Below are 21,404 nucleotides of genomic sequence, written 5' to 3'. Positions count from 1 at the left end.
CTGGATTCCTGCCTCCGATTGCTAAGAGTGGAGCCCATTTGAGATATGAAGAGAGAACAAAAAAAAGAGTGGAAGGGCAAAAGTGAGAGCAAGAGCAAGCATGAGAAAGGCAGGAAACGCCCATGAGAGGGAGGCACATCTTTGAGCACAGATGTCCAGTGAGGATAAGGTTAGGACCATTTGTTATGTTTCCAATGATCAAATAGCTTCCAAACACATAGCAGTAAGATTCGCACTTGAACTAGCTACCAGGGAGCAGCCGGTGCTCATAGAATCATGCAGCAGAACATGAGAGAATTACCACAGGAAATGTAATGAGAAAATAAAATCACATTACTATGTTTGTTTTACAATTTGCACAAGGGACTGCCGTGACATGTGTCAAGACTGAACAATAGCTGGACAGCAATTATGATTGGATGAATGCTGGGATTTGTTGCAAATAGTTCCCTTGGATTTGTGGCGAAAGGTATTGCTTTAAGCAGAAGGTGAACAATGTGAGAAGTATTGACCATCCACAGGGCAGAGGGAGAACAGAATTACAGTGCAATCCAAACTGCCTTCCATATCAGTTTGCTTTCAGGCCAAAAGTAAAAACTGAATTCGTTCAGTGAAATATGACAAATAATTTATAAGGAAGTGAAACAACTGGAAACACTAATCAAAATATAATAATGATCAATCTAAAATTTTTAAAAAAGATACAGGGCATGGTTTTCATGTTAGAGGTAAGTAGTGGGAGTCAGGAAATTTCCCAGATTTGTGTGCCAGATTGAAGAGAAAGTGCCTTTGGGCAAGGCACAAACTTAGTTCCAGGGGCTTTGCTTGGACTTAAGCCCATTCACCCAGTATACACTCCTTGTAGACCAATTAAACTCTATGTTAACAATGGCATTTGTTGAAAATCTTAAAAAAAAATTCATAATCTTTTCTAAAAATCTGCTGTCACCATGATCCTTTTATCAACCGCACATTTAAAGTATCAATAATAGAAACTACAAGCACTTGACATTACTTTATCTTGTGTAAATAAACATTGAGCAACCAACAAAATAGACCTAAGGGGAAAAAACTGTCAATCTCCAGAGAGCCAAGCCTTTAGTCTGTTGAAACAGGTGCACAGAATGGAAAACGTTGGTTAATTGACAGCTTTTTCATCAATCTTTTAAAGTATCAACAGCAGAAATGACAAGCGCTTGTCACTTTCAGCTTTTTAAGCAACAACTGAGCAACTGAATCTAAGAGATTTTAGACAGAGCAGAGGACGGCTTTCTCTCTTACATCTGAGTCACTGCAAAGAATCTCTTTCTATCTACTCTGTTCCAACCCTTCATTATTTTATACATGTGTTCAAAGAATCATGGTTGACAAATTTAAGAAATTTTTGAAGCTGAATGGTTAAAAGAACTACCCAAGATTCTGCAACTATGAATTTTCAGAAGATACTCGGGTGTGTCACAAGACACCTTCCACGAAAGTATGCATTATTTCATGAGAGGAAATATTACAGCATAGAAAAAAACATTAACTGACGGAAAGGAGAAAAAGGGCTTAGAGTTAATGATGTAGAACAGATTGGTGAAGAACTGTACATCAGAGGCCTAACCCCTTGAACTGATAAAAACTGAACAGCGGATACATAACATGCACATGGTGGCTGTTCATTTTTATCTTTTGAGAAGATTCAACCAAGATTTGAGCAAAAGCATGAATATTTCACAAAAACACAGAATTCAAGGCCACAGTATATTCAGCACTGTGTTTACAAGCATACTAATCTTTATCAGAAACACACAGAAATGATTAAAAAAAACTGTTCAGTTCATTATTTTTACAGTCACATGTTTACAGTCAGATTAGTCTTTACTTCAGTGAGAACAAGCTTTCCAGTCAGGGTGGGACCATGCTACTTTACACTCCACCCCCTGCCTCTGGACCAGCCGGGGTCGGTGGGTGGGGGGGGGGGGGGGGGGGGGGGACTCAAATTCTGGGCCAAAGTATGTGCTTTCACCTCAACATAATGGCCTAAATCTTGCTGTAAACGTAATGCCAAGGTTAGAAACTCACCACTATTAACTTGCTATTTGCAGCATGCTCAGGTGTAGAGGAACTACACACAAGTTGCCAATCACAAAAATGGCCCAGATTTGTCACTCCACTTGAACTTCTCCATGCCTAGGCACTGCTCCACATTTCATGACGAATCTTCCGAGCCCGGCCTCCCCAGAAAGGTGGAGTGCCACGCCTGTCAGAGAGCTTCATCACACCACTATAGATTTAGGGGGAAAAGACAAGACATGCATCCTTTTTCTGGCACTCACTTCCGTATAGTAAGTTTAAAGGTCTGGTGTGCATGTCGATAAATTTCTGAGTGGACAAATAAGTGAATGGGTAAGGTGGTAGGGTGGGTAGCTGGGTGATTGAGTCAAGTGGGTAGGATAGGTAGAGCTAGGTAGGTCGGATAGGTGGAGCTAAGTGGATAGGATAGGTAGAGTGGTTGGTGGGTAGGGTTCTAGGTTGGCATAAACAATCCTAGAATGGTCACAGCAGAGGGGAAAGCCATATTGGCTCTCTGCTAGGGCAACTGATTTGTCCACTCCCCTCCGTTAGTCCCACAGCCCTGTTAAATCTTTCTCCTCAGATAATGATCCAAATCTGTTTTTGAAGGCCTCAATTGAACCTACCTTCATCACTGTCTCAGGCAGAAAAAGTCCAGATCCTCACCACTTGCTGCAAAAAATGTTCTTCGTCATGTCAATGTTGCTTCTTTTGTAAATCATTTAAAATCATTGTCCAGTGGTTCTCAATCCTTCTGCTAGGGTGGGAGTAGATTCCCCCCCATCTCCCTGTCCAGACGCCTCAAAGTTTTGAACACATCAATTAAATCTCCTCTTAATCTTCTCTTTAAGGAGCAGAGGCTTCTCCAATCTATCCAACTTCGTCATCCCTGGAAGCATTCTTGGTTAGCTCAGTTGGCTGGATTGCTGGTCCTTGATGCAGAGTGAAGCTAACAACACAGGTTCAATTTCCGTTTGGCTGAGGTTATTCAACCTTGCCCCTCACCTGAGGTGTGGTGATCCTCAGGTTGAATCACCACCAGTCAGTTCTCCCTCTCAAAGGGGCGGTGATATCAATAAGGAGCTAAATGAATACAAGTGCATCTCTTCCAGTTTCTGTCCAATTATGCAAGAAACATATATCATGATTTGATAAACAGAACTTGAGTATTGCTGTAAAAGAGACATTTTTTGTCAAAGCTTTTTTTTCATTCCCAGCAGGATAGTTCACAAGAATACCAAATGCAATTGTTGATCAGCACTCTCTTCTCATACAATATAAAGTTCTTGTTTTCCCTCTCATCGGTATTCTTGTGAATTGTTCTGATAGCTCAACAGACAAAAATATATTTTTTCAGCAATTCTCAAGCAACACTAATAATCATCCAGTGTTTACCTACACAACAGAAAGGAATTTCTGGAATCCACTGAGTGATATCAAAGTGGTGAGGTTCTCTCCGTCCAGAAGAACCCATTCTTAATTAGGAATTACATTGTGACTTTCGGGCAATGGTTCAAACATCCCCATTTGATACAAAACTCAACAGGGGTCCTTCCATAAACTATCAACTGGCAATTTTGGAAAAGCTTAATCTAGTTTTGAGGGACACTTATAATTTTATTCCAGGAAAGGTCAATGTGTTTGAGTTTTTCCAATGGTAACAATATTATAAACTTGTGTTCAATGCTTATGCTCAATCCCAACAAAATGTTCCTACAGAAGAAAGTACCTTCCGCTCTTGCTTCTGCTTCAGTTGCTGAAGTTCCACACTTCCAACAGCATTTGCCAGTTCTTTCATCTTCTTCTCATAGTGCTCTTTTAAACGACTTAGATCCTGCGAAAGCTAAAATCAAAGAAGTCGATTCAGTCACATACAGTTGGTAACCTCTGGGTGAATATATCCTGTTACATAAAAGCAAAATACTGAAATTCAAGAAAATAATTTGCATGAATTATGTGTCAGACATGGCTCGCTTAATAGCACCCTCAGCTCTGTGTCAGGAAGTTGTGGGTTCAACTGGAGTCTAGAGACTTGAGCGCACAATCTATGCTTGACACTCCAATGCATTACTAAGGGAACAGTACCATCGAAGTTCCCATCTTTCACAAGAGACATGGTACTGAAGGTCTTTATGTTTTCACATGGCCCTAATTCAAAAAAGAACAGAGTACTTCTCCACAGTGTCCTCAGCCAAAACCACTAAAACAAGTTATCTGGCCATTAACCCAGTGCTGTTTGTGGGAGCTTGCTGTGTGTAAATTGGCTATTATGTTTCCTACATTATTACAGCAACTAACACTTCACACGTACTTCATAGCGACCTCCTGAGGTTGTGAAATGCACTATATAAATGCAACTTTTTTCCTTCTGTTACTTATTAAGTCAATTTATAATCATAGTTAACTTAGAAAAAAAGATTCTAGTAACATCACAAAGTGTAGCTTTATGGAGCCAGTCTAGTTTGACAGATCTCTACTGTGATAATGCTATATCTAACCGTTCAAAAATATTACAATATGTAGAAAATATCTTGGAGAAAATTACTATGGGAGGGTTTGGATGGGACCAAATTTAAGTGATTCTTCACATAGAGAAAATAGGAAATCTTTGGGGTTTTTAAAATCTCACTGAGTTGTCTGAAAATCCAGTGGATCAATTCTAACAGCTGGAAAACAGCTGCTCACTGTAACTGAATAGCAGGTCAACAATCAATAATAACAGCTTAAAACAGGTTTTGTCTGGCTCCTAAAGAAAAGGTTTACTGGCAACAACTCACACTTCAGTGCCTGGTTAAATGCTTCAGAGGTGCAGAATTGTTGTCATTCTCTAAGTTTGTGTTCAGCAGCAACAAGTGCTGACCTATAAATTACAGTTTGGAAGGTGACCTGGATATCACAGCTGACTAACATTGGAAGTGATGGTGCAAAGCAGAAGGGTGTCTATGGAGCCAAGTAAGATATTCTAAAATGGTTGAGTACATCCAAATAAGATGTACTAACTTGTATTCAAAATACTTTAAAATTTGTGTTCCTGTTATTCAGTCACGGGCTGAAGGAGCCGGAGCTGAACATCTGGTCCTGCAAGTTATAGAAGGGGCATTGCAAACATCCAGCAGGGGGCAGATTTTTCTTTTAAAATACTCAATTTTGCTTTATTTGTTCATGGTGTCTGAATATCAAGTAGAACTCGGATGTAATGGATTTTGACTAACCGCACAAACATTTTTACACATTTTCAGGATCTGTTACTAGTATAATTCTCCTTCTCAACTACATACCTCCTATGAGGAATTGACATGGCAACCTGTTTTTAAACATACACCAAAATTGTGCCATTCACTTGCTGAGAAGTATATAAAGATGCACAATAACAATCCTGCCTACAAAGTTCTCTCACTTCTTGAGCAGAATGTAATGCGCTCCCCTGTGGTAAATTGTGATGGTGGGCATTTAATCATGTGGGAAGGTGGGGAGACTGCCGCCTTTCCACCACTTCCCCGATTAATTCCATAGCGGAAGGCCCTTGGTAAGTCTTCATAATCTCCTCAAATCCAGCCTATTATCTACAGATTTCCTGATTAATTGCATGGATTCCAGTACTCCCACAACTACAACAGTTCTCAGGCTGGTTTCAGTTCACTGCCCCTTATTGTTTGCAGCTCTGGGGAACACAGACATTTCCCAGTCAAATCATTGAGTGGCTAAAACAGAAAGATGCTCAATCTGAGAAAAAGAAATATGAACCTTTCTCTAAGGATGCTATTTTCTTCTATACCAAATGGGAACCTTCTTTAGCAAGTTCTTCCACCTAGTGCTCATTACCCCTGTGAGGATTCAAACCTTAAAATGATGGTCTTCATGTGCATACGTAGTACATACATGTATCTTATTCTTGTGAGATTTGCCTTGGAGGAAGGAGTTGGGAATTCCATTTTCATTTTTAGTTTCTCCATCACTTTGCTCATCATAGCTCTCAAACTCACTGGAACTCCAGCCATAATCCAAAGAGCTTGTTGCAGCCTCGTCTCCATGTTCCACATCATCGTAAATGAGTTCTTCTGGATCTGGCAACAAGGTTTCAGTTACAGATGTTTACTCAAGTGCGATAGGTCAACCAAGATAAAACTCATATCGACAACAGCAGAAGACTCAAAAAAAAGACTCTGGTAGATTTACATATGCCTTCAGAATTAAGACGAGTTCCATATTTACAGTGAATGCACATATCTATATGTCAGACATTATGCATATATGTAATTAAAAAATTACACTGATTGACATTTAATTTCAAAATATATATAAAACTTAGCATGCAAATGGCTATAGATTCTTTTTGCTATCTCAGCACACAGTGCTACTGTGAGAAGAACACTCTTCAATATATGTGCATTGGAACATTCAGAGACAGAGGGATTTTACGACCTCACTCGTCCCAAAACTGTAAAAAATCCCATCCAAGGTCAACAGACCTTTCCATGATCCACCCCTCGCCCGCTCAGATTCCCGTGCTGGGCTAAAATGTTCACTGCAGAAAAAAATGAACCCATTTGAACCATCACTTACCTGTTGCTGATGCATCAGAACTTTCTCTTGGCACATCGTCATAAATCACTTCATCCTGACCTGTGAGGCACGACAGAATTTTTTCAGATAATTGGTACATAATTTTAAAGGGAGGAAAAGAAAGATGGGATTGAGAAAGAGGGAGATAAGAGCGACAGAAGCAAAGGTTTTTTTTAAATAACTATAATTAAAATCTGTAGTAATGAGATTCTGCACTTGCAAAGTTACTTTTCACAGTGCCAGAAAGAGCGTTTGGCAGCAATTGAGAATTATCAGGCAGTTATAAACTTACTTACACTGGAATGGACAAGTCCTAACATTTTTCTGGTGTGGGTATTTAGAGATAAATCGTACTACTTCATGCCGTTCCATGCAATTCGATACTAAATCAGCGAGATACTGTTATAGTGAGACTTCTGGAGGAACAGGGAAACTCAGATAGCAACTTCCTCATTTCTACAAATAACTGTGTGGGTTTCTGGAAATTGGTCCAATTTGCACTTTGATGACAACAAACACCAATAGCTTCACCGTTATTCTTATTGCCGAACCCGAGCCTCGTATTTAATGTTCAGTGGAAAGTATAAGCAATGGTATTTAAGTGGGCAAATATCTGGATAATAATGTTTACTGCAACACACATAAACGGGGAGAGGCTGAAAAAGGGTAACAAAATGCTAATACCAATTTTAATAAAGCAAAATTTAAAAGTGTGAAGACTTGGGGAAATGGACTAGGCTACAGCACTGAGTAATAATTATTGCAAGATAGTTGGAACGCAGTATTTTAAAATATTACTAAAGAGAAAATGTATTGGAAAAATGATTGGAAAACAGCAAATTGTAGACACCATTGTAGACAAAATGTGGGTAACTATAGGCTGGTTGGCTTAACTTCTGTAGTGGGGAAAATGATTGAATCTATCATCAAGGAAGAAATAGTGAAGAAATCTGGATAGAAATTGGGCAGATGCAGCATGGGTTCAAGAAAGGCAGGTCATGTTTAACTAGTTTACTGAAATTCTTTGTGGACATTACGAGCACAATGGACAATGGGGATGTGGTATATCTGGATTTCCAGAAGGTATCCGACCAGGTGCCGCACAAAAGGCTGCTGCATTAGATAAAGGAGCACATCGTTACGGGTAATGTATTAGCATGGATAGAGGATTGGTTAACCAACAGAAATCAAAGGGCCCTATTTTACCATTTTGATTCTAAGTGCTGGGCGGACTAAAACTGGGAGTGTTTCAGATCCGACTTTCAGACCCGTTTTCAGGTGCCCCCATATGCACTCTGCCTGAAAAAATATCAGCAATTCCGAATCGCGCTATAGAAGCCTGTAGGTGGGGCTTAATGTGCCCGAAACTCTGCAGCTCTAATCGGCGCCTCCAACTGCACATGCGCACACAAAAGATTATAGAAGGCCGCTCCCCTGCTACATCGCTCCCAGGCCGGATAATGCATCCCCCTGGCTCCCACAGACATTGCCCCGAGCCCCCAATATTACTGACCCCTTTATCTCCCCACCCCCTGCCACCCAGACCGATCGCAGGCCCCTCCTCCCTTCTGATCTCATGTAGAGTGGCAGCAGACCCCCCTTTCCCCCCACTGATCTCAGGCAGATTGGCAGCGGACACCTTTCCCCCACTGATCTTAGGCAGAGTGGCAGCAGACCCCCCCTCCCCCCACCGATCTCAAGCAGAGAGCCGTCGGACGCTCGGCACCTACATCCTCACTAACTGGAGCAGCCGAATCGGACTTTTGTGGAGCATGCCTGTTTTGTACTGATTCTGGATTGGCGAACGCAGTGGTAAAGGGGGAAGTGCCGGTAAAGTTGGGCGTGCAGCCCATTAGGTCAATTTAAATGCATGCAAATACATTTAAATGTCCATTGCGCCCATTTCGGGCACGGTCCTGATTGCGGCCAGGAGGCAGGCGCGGATCAAGCTACGTGCCTCACGCCTGACTTTACCAAGTTTTCGTGTCCGAAAACAGCTGCAACACGATGGTAAAATCAGGCCCAAAGAGTGCAGATAAATGGGTGTTTTTCTGGTTGGCAATCAGTGACTAATGGTGGGCCTCAGGGATCAGTGTTGGGGCTGCAATAGTTTACAACTTACATAGGTGATTTCGAGTTGGGGACCAAGTGTCGTGTGTCAAAGTTCGCAGATGACACTAAGATGAGTGGTAGAGCAAAGGTGTGCAGAGGACACTGAAAATCTGCAGAGGGATATAGATAGTCTAAGTGACTGGGCAAGGGTCTGGCAGATGGTGTACAATGTTGATAAATGTGAGGTCATCCATTTTGGCACGAATAACAGCAAAATGGACTATTATTTAAATGGTAAAATATTGCAACATGCTGCTCTGCAGAGGGACCTGGGTGTCCTTGTGCAGGAATCTCAAGGAGTTGGTTTGCAGGTAATTAAGAAGGCAAATGGAATTGTGTCCTTCATTGCCAGAGGGATGGAGTTTAAAAACAGCGAGGTTATGTTGCAGCTGTATAAGGTGCTGGTGAGGCCACACCTGGAGTACTGTGTACAATTTTGTTCTCCTTACCTGAAAAAGGATGCACTGGCACTGGAGTGGATGCAGAAGAGATTCACCAGGTTTATTCTGGAGTTGAGAAAGTTGGCTTATGAGGAGCGACTGAGTAGACTGGGACTATACTCATTGGAATTTAGAAGAATGAGGGGGGAACTGATAGAAACATATAATATGATGAAGGAAATAGATAAGATAGAAGCAGGGAGATTGTTTCCACTGGCAGGAGAAACTAGAACATGGGGACATAGTCTCAAAATAAGGGGGAGCAGATCTAGGACTGAGTTGAGGAGGAACTTCTTCACCCAAAGGGTTGTGAATCTGTGGAATTCGCTGCCCAGTGAAGCAGCTGAGGCTACCCTGTTGAATATTTTTAATGTGGAGATGCCGGCGTTGGACTGGGGTAAGCACAGTAAGAAGTCTCACAACACCAGGTTAAAGTCCAACAGGTTTATTTGGTAGCAAATACCATAAGCTTTCGGAGCGCTGCCCCTTCGTCAGATGGAGTGGTTATCTGTTCTCAAACAGTGCAAACAGACACAGAAATCAAATTACAGAATACTGATTAGAATGCAAATCTCTACAGCCAGCCAGGTCTTAAATGTACAGACAATGTGGGTGGAGGGAGCATTCAACACAGGTTAAAGAGATGTGTATTGCCTCCAGACAGAACAGCCAGTGAAATTCTGCAAGCCAAGGAGGCAAGCTGTGGGGGTTACTGATAATGTGACATAAATCCAACATCCCGGTTTAGGCCGTCCTCATGTGTGCGGAACTTGGCTATCCGTTTCTGCTCAGCGACTCTGCGCTGTCGTGTGTCGTGAAGGCCGCCTTGGAGAACGCTTACCTGAAGATCCAAGGCTGAATGCCCGTGACTGCTGAAGTGCTCCCCCACAGGAAGAGAACAGTCTTGCCTGGTGATTGTCGAGCGGTGTTCATTCATCCATTGTCGTAGTGTCTGCATGGTTTCCCCAATGTACCATGCCTCAGGACATCCTTTCTTGCAGCGTATCAGGTAGACAACGTTGGCCGAGTTGCAAGAGTAGGTACCGTGTACCTGGTAGATGGTGTTCTCACGTGAGATGATGGCATCCGTGTCGATGATCCGGCACGTCTTGCAGAGGTTGCTGTGGCAGGGTTGTGTGGTGTCGTGGTCACTGTTCTCCTGAAGGCTGGGTAGTTTGCTGCGGACAATGGTCTGTTTGAGGTTGCGTGGTTGTTTGATGGCAAGAAGTGGGGGTGTGGGGATGGCCTTGGTGAGATGTTCGGCTTCATCAATGACATGTTGAAGGCTCCGGAGGAGATGCCGTAGCTTCTCCGCTCCGGGGAATTACTGGACGACGAAGGGTACTCTGTCCACCGTGTCCCGTGTTTGTCTTCTGAGGAGGTTGGTGCGGTTTTTCGCTGTGGCGCGTCGGAACTGTTGATCGATGAGTCGAGCGCCATATCCTGTTCTTATGAGGGCATCTTTCAGCGTCTGGAGGTGTCTGTTGCGATCCTCCTCGTCCGAGCAGATCCTGTGTATTCGGAGGGCTTGTCCGTAGGGGATGGCTTCTTTTACGTGTTTAGGGTGGAAGCTGGAGAAGTGGAGCATCATGAGCTTATCCGTGGGCTTGCGGTACAGTGAGGTGCTGAGGTGACCGTCCTTAATGGAGATGCCTGTGTCCAAGAATGCAACCGATTCCAGAGAGTAGTCCATGGTGAGTCTGATGGTGGGATGGAACTTGTTGATGTCATCATATAGTTGTTTCAGTTGTTTCTCGCCAAGGCCATCCCCACAACCCCACTTCTTGCCTTCAAACAACCACGCAACCTCAAACAGACCATTGTCCGCAGCAAACTACCCAGCCTTCAGGAGAACAGTGACCACGACACCACACAACCCTGCCACAGCAACCTCTGCAAGACATGTCGGATCATCGACACGGATGCCATCATCTCACGTGAGAACACCATCTACCAGATACACGGTACCTACTCTTGCAACTCGGCCAACATTGTCTACCTGATACGCTGCAAGAAAGGATGTCCTGAGGCATGGTACATTGGGGAAACCATACAGACGCTACGACAACGGATGAATGAACACCGCTCGACAATCACCAGGCAAGACTGTTCTCTTCCTGTGGGGGAGCACTTCAGCAGTCACGGGCATTCAGCCTTGGATCTTCAGGTAAGCGTTCTCCAAGGCGGCCTTCACGACACACGACAGCGCAGAGTCGCTGAGCAGAAACGGATAGCCAAGTTCCGCACACATGAGGACGGCCTAAACCGGGATGTTGGATTTATGTCACATTATCAGTAACCCCCACAGCTTGCCTCCTTGGCTTGCAGAATTTCACTGGCTGTTCTGTCTGGAGGCAATACACATCTCTTTAACCTGTGTTGAATGCTCCCTCCACCCACATTGTCTGTACATTTAAGATCTGGCTGGCTGTAGAGATTTGCATTCTAATCAGTATTCTGTAATTTGATTTCTGTGTCTGTTTGCACTGTTTGAGAATAGATAACCACTCCATCTGACGAAGGGGCAGCGCTCCGAAAGCTTATGGCATTTGCTACCAAATAAACCTGTTGGACTTTAACCTGGTGTTGTGAGAATATTTTTAAGGCAAAGATAAATTTTTGAACAGTAAAGGAATTAAGGATTATGGTGAGCAGTCGGGTTAGTGGAGCTGAGTCCATGAAAAGATCAGCCATGATCTTATTGAATGATGGAGCAGGCTCGAAGGGCCAGATGGCCTACTCCTGCTCCTAGTTCCTATGTTCTGGTGTCTTACTTGTACTCCAAGAAGTGGGTATCATTTGGAATGCCCAGCCTGAAAGAATGGTTGTAGCAGATTCAACAGTAACTTTTGAAAGTGAAGTGATAAAATAAATGTGCAAATAGGGGAAAGAGCAGGACTAATGGGATTGCTCTTTCAGAGGACCAGCACAGGCACAATGGGCCAAATGGCCACCTTCTGTGCTGCATAATTCTAAAAACAAAAAGGGAAACCAACAGAAACCTGAGTGATTGAAAGAGTAGGTATTAATGATAAATAAAACTTTTAAAAGGCAAATGTTTTCAGGAAAGGAAGGCAAAAATAAAGATCAGTTTTAAACTAATTGCAAATGGCATAAAGAAGACTACGAACTCATTGGTGAAAAATAGAGAGTGCAAGTCAGTATCCTAATTCTTGCTCTGTGTCCATATGGTAACTATCAACATCACTGTCTTTATCCATAGCAAATTTGGAGGGCAATTTGTGGAAATAATTATACCATTGCAGGAATCATCCAACACCAGTCTCCAGACAACAATGGAGATGCCCACATTTTTTTCTAAACTGGCAACACAGCTTTAAGTCTGAGTTTGGTCAATACTTATCTTGATTATTCCTTGGATTGACACTTCTCTTCAATGCTCGACTGCTCTACATTTCTTTGTTGAATGCTCTCCACATTCTTCTTTCGAAACTTCACTAATTAGCACATTAGTTTTGCTTAATTAGAATTCATGCCCAGTGTCTCTACTGCTGCATCTCAGCTATCATAAACTTCTCTCTGCTGCACTGTTGCTCATGACGACACATGGCCAAATACTTATTCCTAATGCTGCTAAAATCAAGTACGTGTTGGAGAGAATATATTCAACATTTTACCTGCAATTCTCAGTCCAAAACGAGTGATGCACTTATACACAAGATGCTTATTGTAAATTGAAGATTTATGATGTACTAATCAGCAATGCATTCTTTTTGTTATTGATACATACCCTCTAGCCATGCTGTATTTGCTGGGTCTGAAGCCCATTTGGTAAAGGCATCTTCTGTGTCCAAAGCAAGGTAATCGTCACTATAATAAAATGGAATAAAATAATTTGTAACATACAGTGCATTTTTAGTGAATACATTGGTACAAACACAAATAAGACAGGGTAGCTATTGCAACCATAAATCTTCATTTTTCTTGAGATTGGAGAGCTTCCAAATGTTACTGTTTCTTTGAAATGCTTACAATAAAATATCAGATGTGAACTTTCCAAAATGACACAGTTTATAGTGTAAAAACATGCAAAACTAGTTACCATTAAATCAGCAAAGCACAATTGTCTAACCTTTATCTTTCTGATCATTTTATGTTGCGACTGCACATAACTATTTCTAACCTCTAATAGGTAACAAAAGCAGAGTGGAAACAAATCCAATTTCTAGTTTTCCACTTGTAACATTACTCAATTCATAGGATTTTGCAGCAATGCAAATGTGGGAGAAATTTAAATGGAGAGCATGATTGGTGCAGCCAGGAGCCTGTCCAGTCACCCAGGATGAGAATTCAGTACGCCAGAAAAGAAATACGCTGAAACATTTGTCTAAGAAATAAAGGGAAGCAAAGAATTAACGAAAAAGAAGTTGTTGACATTCTTTCACCACATCAAAAGAAATCGGAGCAGAGAATGAAGTAGATGAGGGGAAAAAAGCAGATCCAGTTACTGCCAAGCTTCATAAGGAATCGCATTTACACCTGAGAAAATTTCTCCCCAACTACTCAGGGCAAAGGAATGTCATGACTGGTCAACTAATATGGGCCAGATTGCAGTGATTGGCATGCCTATTTATTTACACTGAAATGCTGCCATGTCTTTCTCACCCGGCCTTCCAACACAGGCCAAGAGAGAAAAGCGCAGTGCCGCTATTCAGGAATCCGCTCAGACAAGTGGAGTTGGGGAGAGTCAAGCACCCCTTTATGGCACTGATTTCCATAAAGTAGGTAAATTTCAAGGTTTCAGCCACTCTGAGAAGCCAGGGAGAAGGTACGGTAAGTGGGTAAGTTGGCTGGGGCTGGGGGAAAGAGGGTGGGGTCAATACAATGGTTTCCCAGGAGACAGAAGAGCTTTTAATTCTTTTAACTGTTCCTGGATAACTAATACTGTAAATCAGTCAGAACCATTGGAATGGTTCAGATCCAATGGTTCACATTGAAGGTAACTTCCCAGCTGAAGTTTGAACTTTCTACACAATTGCCATGCAATGGAGACTTCCAGGTGGTCTCTCAGTGCATGTTGGGGGACCTCCGAGGTATGACACCTCGGAGATAAGAAGTTATGGGCTATCGCCTGTAACTATCATCAAGTGTATATATATATATATATATATCTATATACTATTAAAAGATTTTTGCATATGCCTCACAGTGCCAGGGACCCAGCTTCGATTCTGGCCTAGGGCGACTGTGTGGAGTTTGCTCATTCTCCCCGTGTCTGTGTGGGTTTCCTCCGGGCGCTCCGGTTTCCTCTCTCAGTCCAAAGAATTGCAGGTTAGGTGGATTGGCCATGGTAAATGCGCCAAGTTGCGGGGATAGGGCGGAGAAGATGGTCTGAGTGGTATGCTTGTTCAGAGAGTTGGTGCTGAATCAATGGGCCGAACAGCCTCTTTCTGCATTGTAGGGATTCTATGGTTCTATGTATGTGCACCTTGTCCATCACATTTCAGATACCACACCTTGTCTAAAGCAAACTTGCATCACACTTGAGGGGAGGGAAATGAAGAAACCAATAAATTGTTTACTATCTCTAACAATACCTTGCATTTATATTGTGCCTTTAATGATGTAAAATATCCCATCACAGGAATGCTATCAAACAATATCTGATATTAAGCCACATAAGGAGATATTAGGTCAAATGATCAAAAGCTTGGACAAAAAATTAGGTTTTAAGTAGCGGCAGAAAGTAGAGGTAGAAAGAGATGGAGAGTGGCGGAGGGGTTTAAGGAAGGAATTCTAGAACCTTCAGGCCTCAGCAACCAAAGGCACAGCTGCCAATGGGTGGAGTGATGACAACTGGGGAATCACAAGAGGTCAGAATTAGAAGAGCCCCGATAACTCAGAGGGTGTGGGGGCTGAAGAAGTTACAGAGATGGGGAGAAGCTGGAGCATGGGGTAATTTGAAAATAAGGATGAGAATATTAATATTGAAAACTGAATCAGGTAAACAAATCTGTGCAGGAATACAGCACACGAGAAACAGAGGGGGGAACTTTCTAATCCCGCCCGCCACAGGAATCGTAGCGGGCGGGGGGGGGCGGACCATGCAAAGGTTTGTCGACCTCGAGTGGAATTTTCCGGTTTTGGGGCGAATGTGGCCGGAAAATCCTGCCCAGAATGTCTTAATTGATCTTTCCATGAACAGAGCAACGTTCCAATTTCCAGCCTGAATAAGTGAGTAATCTTCAAAAGACAGAAAATCAGTGTTTAATTTGCAGTTAAACTTGCAGTCCTGTAGGGTCACATACCTACACGGTAGCAGAATAGCACAAGGAAACATAGACTGAACAGGAAAAGGGCAGGAGGGCAATGAGGGCTTTAAATATGGAAAATATTCCCTGTGAAAATGCACCACTTAATCAATAATATAAAATGGATGCAAACTTACCCAACTGGCTGGCTGTTTGACTGAGTTAGACTAGCATCAGAATCTTCACTTCTAAATGGTGCTGTGAATATACAGGAAATAACATTATCAAAAAGTGCTCTCAAATTAACTGAGATCAAGATGAATAAGATTCCCACTTTTAGCAGTTTACGCCTTTTCAAGAAGTGTGTTTTCTTACATTTTCTCTCTCCCTCTTGCCCCTCCTTACCACCACCTTCCACTGCCATACAATTCTTGTAGAATTGGTACCAAAATCAGAAATAAGGGCTGCGATTCTCCCATTGCGACCCCCAACTTTTCTGTCGGGTCGCGGTGGGAGACGTGTGTCTGCGGCCTTGAACAGGGATTTGCGCATGTGCCGGGAATGCATGTGCATCTCCCAGAGCCGGCGAACAGTCACCAGTCAGACCACGCTGGAAACCGGTGGGAAGGCAGGTAAGACATTTAAATCTGTTTTTAATCTGTTTTAAATATGCATATTAGGTAATTATCGGGACCTTTCAGGTCTCGATCGAATCTCCCGCCATGCCAGGAGTACTTCATTACGGCAGGGTTCAGACTAGTTCTCCACATTCGGGGAGCTAGTGGGAGACCCCGCCGGAATGAATGGGGGGACAATCGGGGGCTCCCAGGGGGTCAGGCAGCAGGGTGGTGGTGCCCCCTGAGCATGGGCACCCTGGCAGTGCCAGACCGTGCCCCCTGGTACTGCCCAAGGGGCAAAGTGCCCACGCCCAGGGAGCACTTTAGCACTGCCCACCGGGCATCGGGCAGTACCAAGGGGGCAGGGCCTATTGTGGACAGGGCCTAGGGGCAATCGGTGGGGATGGGGGTCCCGCTGCCACTTTGCAGACAGCATCGATCTGGGATGGATTGGGGCAAGCTGGGGCGGGCTGGGGGGAGGGATGATCTGCCGGAGAGGGGGCCTGCCTCCGGGGGGGATGGGGGGGGGGGGGGGCAGGTGAGTTAGCGCGGGGGTGGGTCTGCCAGTATAAGGGGGGTGGAGCCTGGACATTGGGGCGCTCCAGGACAGGGAGGGTCAGGTCTGGCCCGGGAATTGATGTGGAGGCCGCAATCGGCCATGGCGGGGGGAGGGGGAGCAGTGGTTGGAGAGGCAGCACTGCGGTGGTTCCAGGCTGGGCAGCGATCAGGCTGACCAGCAAACGGGAGGTTGGCAGTTTGGGGCCATTGCACATGCGCAGCTCTCCAGAACTGTCAAACTCCAGCGTGAATAGGCCCCGCCCCCCTGGGTTTTTAATGATATTCACGACTGGGACCTCTGCAGTGCAGAGAGTGGAGATTCTGGTGAGAAGCTGAACTGACAAAACAGTCGGGATCTAGAACAGCTTTCCCGCCAATTCAGCACTTTTGGGAGAATCGCCCCCAACTTTATGGGATCATATTTAAATAATCCAAAGAAGCTATAAAGCCAGACAATGATTATGTGGAGTTGCTCAGAGATTTGGGTAACTGTTCTTGACCTCTAACTTTTACTCTCTCTGTCCCATTTCATCCGAACACCCAGCTATTGGGTTGTTAAAAACGCCAAGCTGCCCCAGTTTACCTTTATACATCTTTGTATATGGATTCAGAAGATAATTAGCGATGAGAGGTTGAGGGATATGGTGAGTTGGTTGGTTGAGGTTAAAAAAATAATCAGACAGACTAGTTGTGAATATTAACCTTTCCCACTTTCTAAAATGGCTTAGTCCTTATAAATACAACCACACAGAGCAAACTAATAGATTACAGTTAATAAATCTTATTGCCAATTTTTACAATGTAGACACCTCACCTTCCTCATCAACGGACACATTTCTTATTAAAGTAACAGGTGCTGAATATGTGGGAACCAGCAATGGTACATTGGATGGTACAGCATATCCACACGGAACTGGCACACAGTATCCAGGAGGGAGCGTATGACTTGTTGCCTTATTGTCTTGGTGGCTTTGTTCCTCTCTTTGTAATTCAACTTGGTCATTTTCCTGGAGTGGTGAGATATCTACAACTGAATATGGATTCACTTTTGCAAGCGGCGTTTCAGCTGTGGCTTGTACAGGTAAATGTAGCAAACTGGCAGCAGTGTCATTTTCTGCAAAGACAAACACTTTCTTTAAAAAAATGTCTTCAGATTATCTAGGAACCCAGTTCAACACTCCCCCCCCCCCCACCCAAATTATTTTCCACTAACGTTTCCTTTAAATCCAAACTAAAATCTTTACAATACGGTTGAGAGTATTTTAGAATCCAGGGGCAGGATCCTCCTCCATTATCACGGCCAAAATCAGGTGGAATAGATTTATTTATGTGTCATAAGTAGGCTTACATTAGCACTGCAATGAAGACTGAAAATCCCCCAGTCGCCACACTCCGGCACCTGTTTGGGTACACTGAGGGAGATGATTTAGCATGATCAATCCACCTAACTAGCTCATCTTGCAGACTGTGAGAGGAAACTGGAGCATCCAGAGGAAACCCACGCACATACAAGGAGAACTTGCAGACTCTGCACAGACAGTGACCCAAGCCGGGAATCGAACTTGGGTCCCTGGCGCTATGCGGCAGCAACGCTAATAATCACTGTGCCACATGCCACCCCATAGTAGGGCACAATAAGAAAATAACTGAACAATGAGGCCTACTCCACCTCTAGCTTGTCTAACTTGCAGCAGGACCGTCACTGGCCACTCCATCCCTGCTAATGGCACGCAAATCCCAGGAGGGCTGCCTGGCACTCTGTCCAATTGCTCTACCACTTGGTATTACAGCCAACATGTGGAAAATGGATGCTAGGCCTCTAAAAACAGCAAGTAATGGCCCTTGAGAGGGTGTGGGAGTCTCCTCTTTCTTTGATTCCATCCCTCAATCACTCTTGCTCCACGGGCTTATTGGGCTGCTTATCTTGGGGGCTGCTCAGCTTTTCCATCCCTTCGCAGACTCAGACGTCAACAGCACAGAAAAGGCCCTTCAGCCCATCGCGTCTGCACCAGCCTTGTAGACAATCTCCTATGCTTTGCTCTATGACTCTCTACATCCAACTACGGTCACCAGAGATGGGAAACCTTGCAATTGAAAATTCGGCTTCCTTTTACTTTATTGGTTTTTCTACAAAAAATTTGAACATTTTCAGTAATGTAGAATTTTAATTGTTCATTGTGTATTTGCAAATATACAGCTACTAATTTGGAGGAAGACATCATTTCGAACTAGACAGGTTAACAACATAAATTAAAAATACTAATAACTCAAGGAGTAAAATCAGAACTGTGGGCTGGATTTCAAGGACCCTGCTAATGTATTTGAAGGCAGGGAGGGCTCAAAATGCAATGCATGACCTTGCCATCCACCCTCGACCTGTCTTCCATTTTATGGTGAGCAGGGCAGGCATCAGGAATATGCATCCTTTGTCACAGCCCAAGTAGAAAAGTTTGAGTCACATGACACCCTTGGATAGGAGAAGCAGTTGCACTGTCTTGCTGTCTGCCAATCAGTCTGTCATCTTCCACTGAGCAAGAGGCAGCTCAGAACAAGGGCTTTGTCCAGGTGAATGCCTGGCTACCATCTACAACGTTCCTGCTGAAACTTCTGTACCATCACCGACAAGGCTAATTCATCTCTACATGCCTATTTCACCATGGAAGGCATCCATACTGGAAAAGTGAATTATCCGGTTTCAGACTTCAAGCTGCCAACTTCTGTGAAAGAAAACACCACTAGTCTCTGATTCAGCTCTCTGGACTCACATGAAATAATAATTCTTTATGCTGTGTTCATTGCCCTGTAATTCGTTCTCTCTTCCCCCTCTTTTATTGTATCAGTGAAAATGGAGGCTATGTTGCTGCCATCTCGTCGTGTTTGAGTGTGTGCGAATAAACTATCCCTCTGGGTTTACCTGATCTGGAGTTTGCTGTGGGATTAACAACCAAAATTGAATCACATCAAAACTGAGGGGTTGGGAAATATGCCACCTCTTAACAAGAAAGAAATCGACATCAAATCACCTTTTTGTTTACAATGGATGGTGAGAGGGGAAACTAAAGCTGTTTAAATTAAACCCCCTCCAACTCCTAACATCTATCTACCCTATAAGTTTTGTTAATTATCTTAAAAGGCTCAATTAAATCATCACTTGTTATTCTAATTTCAAGAGAATACAATCACGTCTCTGCAATTTGTCCTCAAAATTAGACCCTTTTCGACCCAGTATCAATCCAGTGAATCCATACTGCATACCTTCTGAGACTAATATATTTTTCTAAGGTCTGGTACAGTATAATAGCTTTATTCAAGGAAATTTATTAAAGGAAATAGATCAGTCATTCAGATCTGCGACCAGTTTAATTTAGTTATCTTACTATTACCTTGTGCCACTGCATTAGGATCTTGTTCAAAATCACTTTTGTGTAGAGGCAAATTAGTTTCCGATATTTCATAATATCCATGGTTCTCAGGCGATGAATCTGCAGTAACAATTTCCTGCATCGGGTTTTGTGTAGTGCAATGTTCCAATTCATTTAGAGATACAGGCACAGGGTCAGAGATGGCCTCTCTGTCTGCTTCAGGTATCTCATCACTGTCAAAGTCAAATATTTTGCCCTCCTCTTGATCATCATCATCATCAACGTATGGAAGTTCATTTTCTAGCACTGAAAGAAAACAGAAATAATGCAATGAGTGGAAAGTTTTAATTTCCATTTAAAACAATATACAATACTGTGACCAGTATAAATCTATGTATATTTGGAGTTGGAGCTGAAGTCATATGCTTATTAAGATGCGACTTGATTAAAAACATGTAAAAAAATCACAGAGTAATTCTGATTTTGGCCACTGAACTAGTAGACACTACCTGGGCATGGAAAACAATGATGTAAATTAAGGATAAATTGCAGGATTCTCTAGCCCTTCCTACAAGTGGGATTTTCCAGTCCCGCCAAAGTTGGGACCCAGGAATGTAAGTCACCGGGCCTGATTTTACCATTTTCATTCTAAGTGCTGACTCTGGGTTTAATTCAGATCTGACTTAGAAATCTGCTTTCAGGCGCTCCCATACGCACTCAGCCAGAAAAAAAAATCGCGGGTCCCATTCGCATTGTGGGCGGGGCTTAGCGCACCCAAAATGATCGGAGCTCTGAACTGCGCATGCGCAGTTGGAAAGAAATTTGAAAAAGCGCGTCCGTGTTAGATCGCTTCCGGGCCGCTGAAAGCGAAGAAAGCAGCCCGGGAGCAAAAAGCGGGAGCGATGGCCCCCACAGACATCACTGTCCCCCTTATCCACCCTCCCCCCACTACCCAGACCGATCGTGACCCCCTGCCCCTTCCCCCCCCCCCACCGATCGCCCGCAGAGTGGCAGCAGTCCCCCCTGCCCCCCTTTTCCCCCCACCAGAGATCCATCTCCCCCCCCTACCAGAGATACATCTTACCCGCCTCCCTCCCCGCCCCCCCCCCCCCCCCCCGAGAGCGATCTGGCCTCACTCCGCCCCCCCCCAAGAATGGTCTGGTCTCACTCACCCCCCCCCACCCCCCTCAGAGAACGATCTGGCCTCACTTCCCCCCCCTCCCACCAGAGAATGATCTGAACCTCACTACCCCTCCCCCCCCCCAGTGAATGGTCAGGCCTCACTCAACCCCCCCCCCCCCCCCCTCAGAGAACGATCTGGCCTCACTCCTCCCCCTCCCCACAGAAGAACATGTGACCCGCTTCCTCCTCCCTCCCCACCAGGCAATGATCAGCCCTCCTCCCCCACCCCACAACCAGACAACGATCAGCACCCCCCCATCCCCCCCCCACCACCACCAGACAACGATTGGGCCTCCCTCC

At 44.0% G+C, this 21,404-nt stretch overlaps 1 protein-coding gene across 1 annotated transcript in view; it reads right to left on the bottom strand.

The window, feature by feature from the left end:
* arhgef10 (Rho guanine nucleotide exchange factor (GEF) 10) overlaps window positions 1-21,404 on the bottom strand; it is a 305,202-nt gene that overhangs the window by 181,535 nt on the left and 102,263 nt on the right. Inside the window, exons 3-9 of the mRNA XM_078213587.1 lie at window positions 19,944-20,228; window positions 17,375-17,674; window positions 15,583-15,643; window positions 12,925-13,004; window positions 6,622-6,681; window positions 5,938-6,122; window positions 3,788-3,901 (exon numbers count right to left, since the gene is read on the bottom strand). Coding sequence (XP_078069713.1) covers window positions 3,788-3,901; window positions 5,938-6,122; window positions 6,622-6,681; window positions 12,925-13,004; window positions 15,583-15,643; window positions 17,375-17,674; window positions 19,944-20,228 — 1,085 coding nt within the window. The remainder of the gene's footprint in view (window positions 1-3,787; window positions 3,902-5,937; window positions 6,123-6,621; window positions 6,682-12,924; window positions 13,005-15,582; window positions 15,644-17,374; window positions 17,675-19,943; window positions 20,229-21,404) is intronic.

The sequence above is a fragment of the Mustelus asterias genome, chromosome 5 (assembly GCF_964213995.1).
Source record: "Mustelus asterias chromosome 5, sMusAst1.hap1.1, whole genome shotgun sequence".
NCBI lineage: Eukaryota > Metazoa > Chordata > Chondrichthyes > Carcharhiniformes > Triakidae > Mustelus > Mustelus asterias.
The sequence above is the reverse complement of the archived record's forward strand: the minus strand, read 5'-3'. Positions and strand labels throughout refer to the sequence as shown.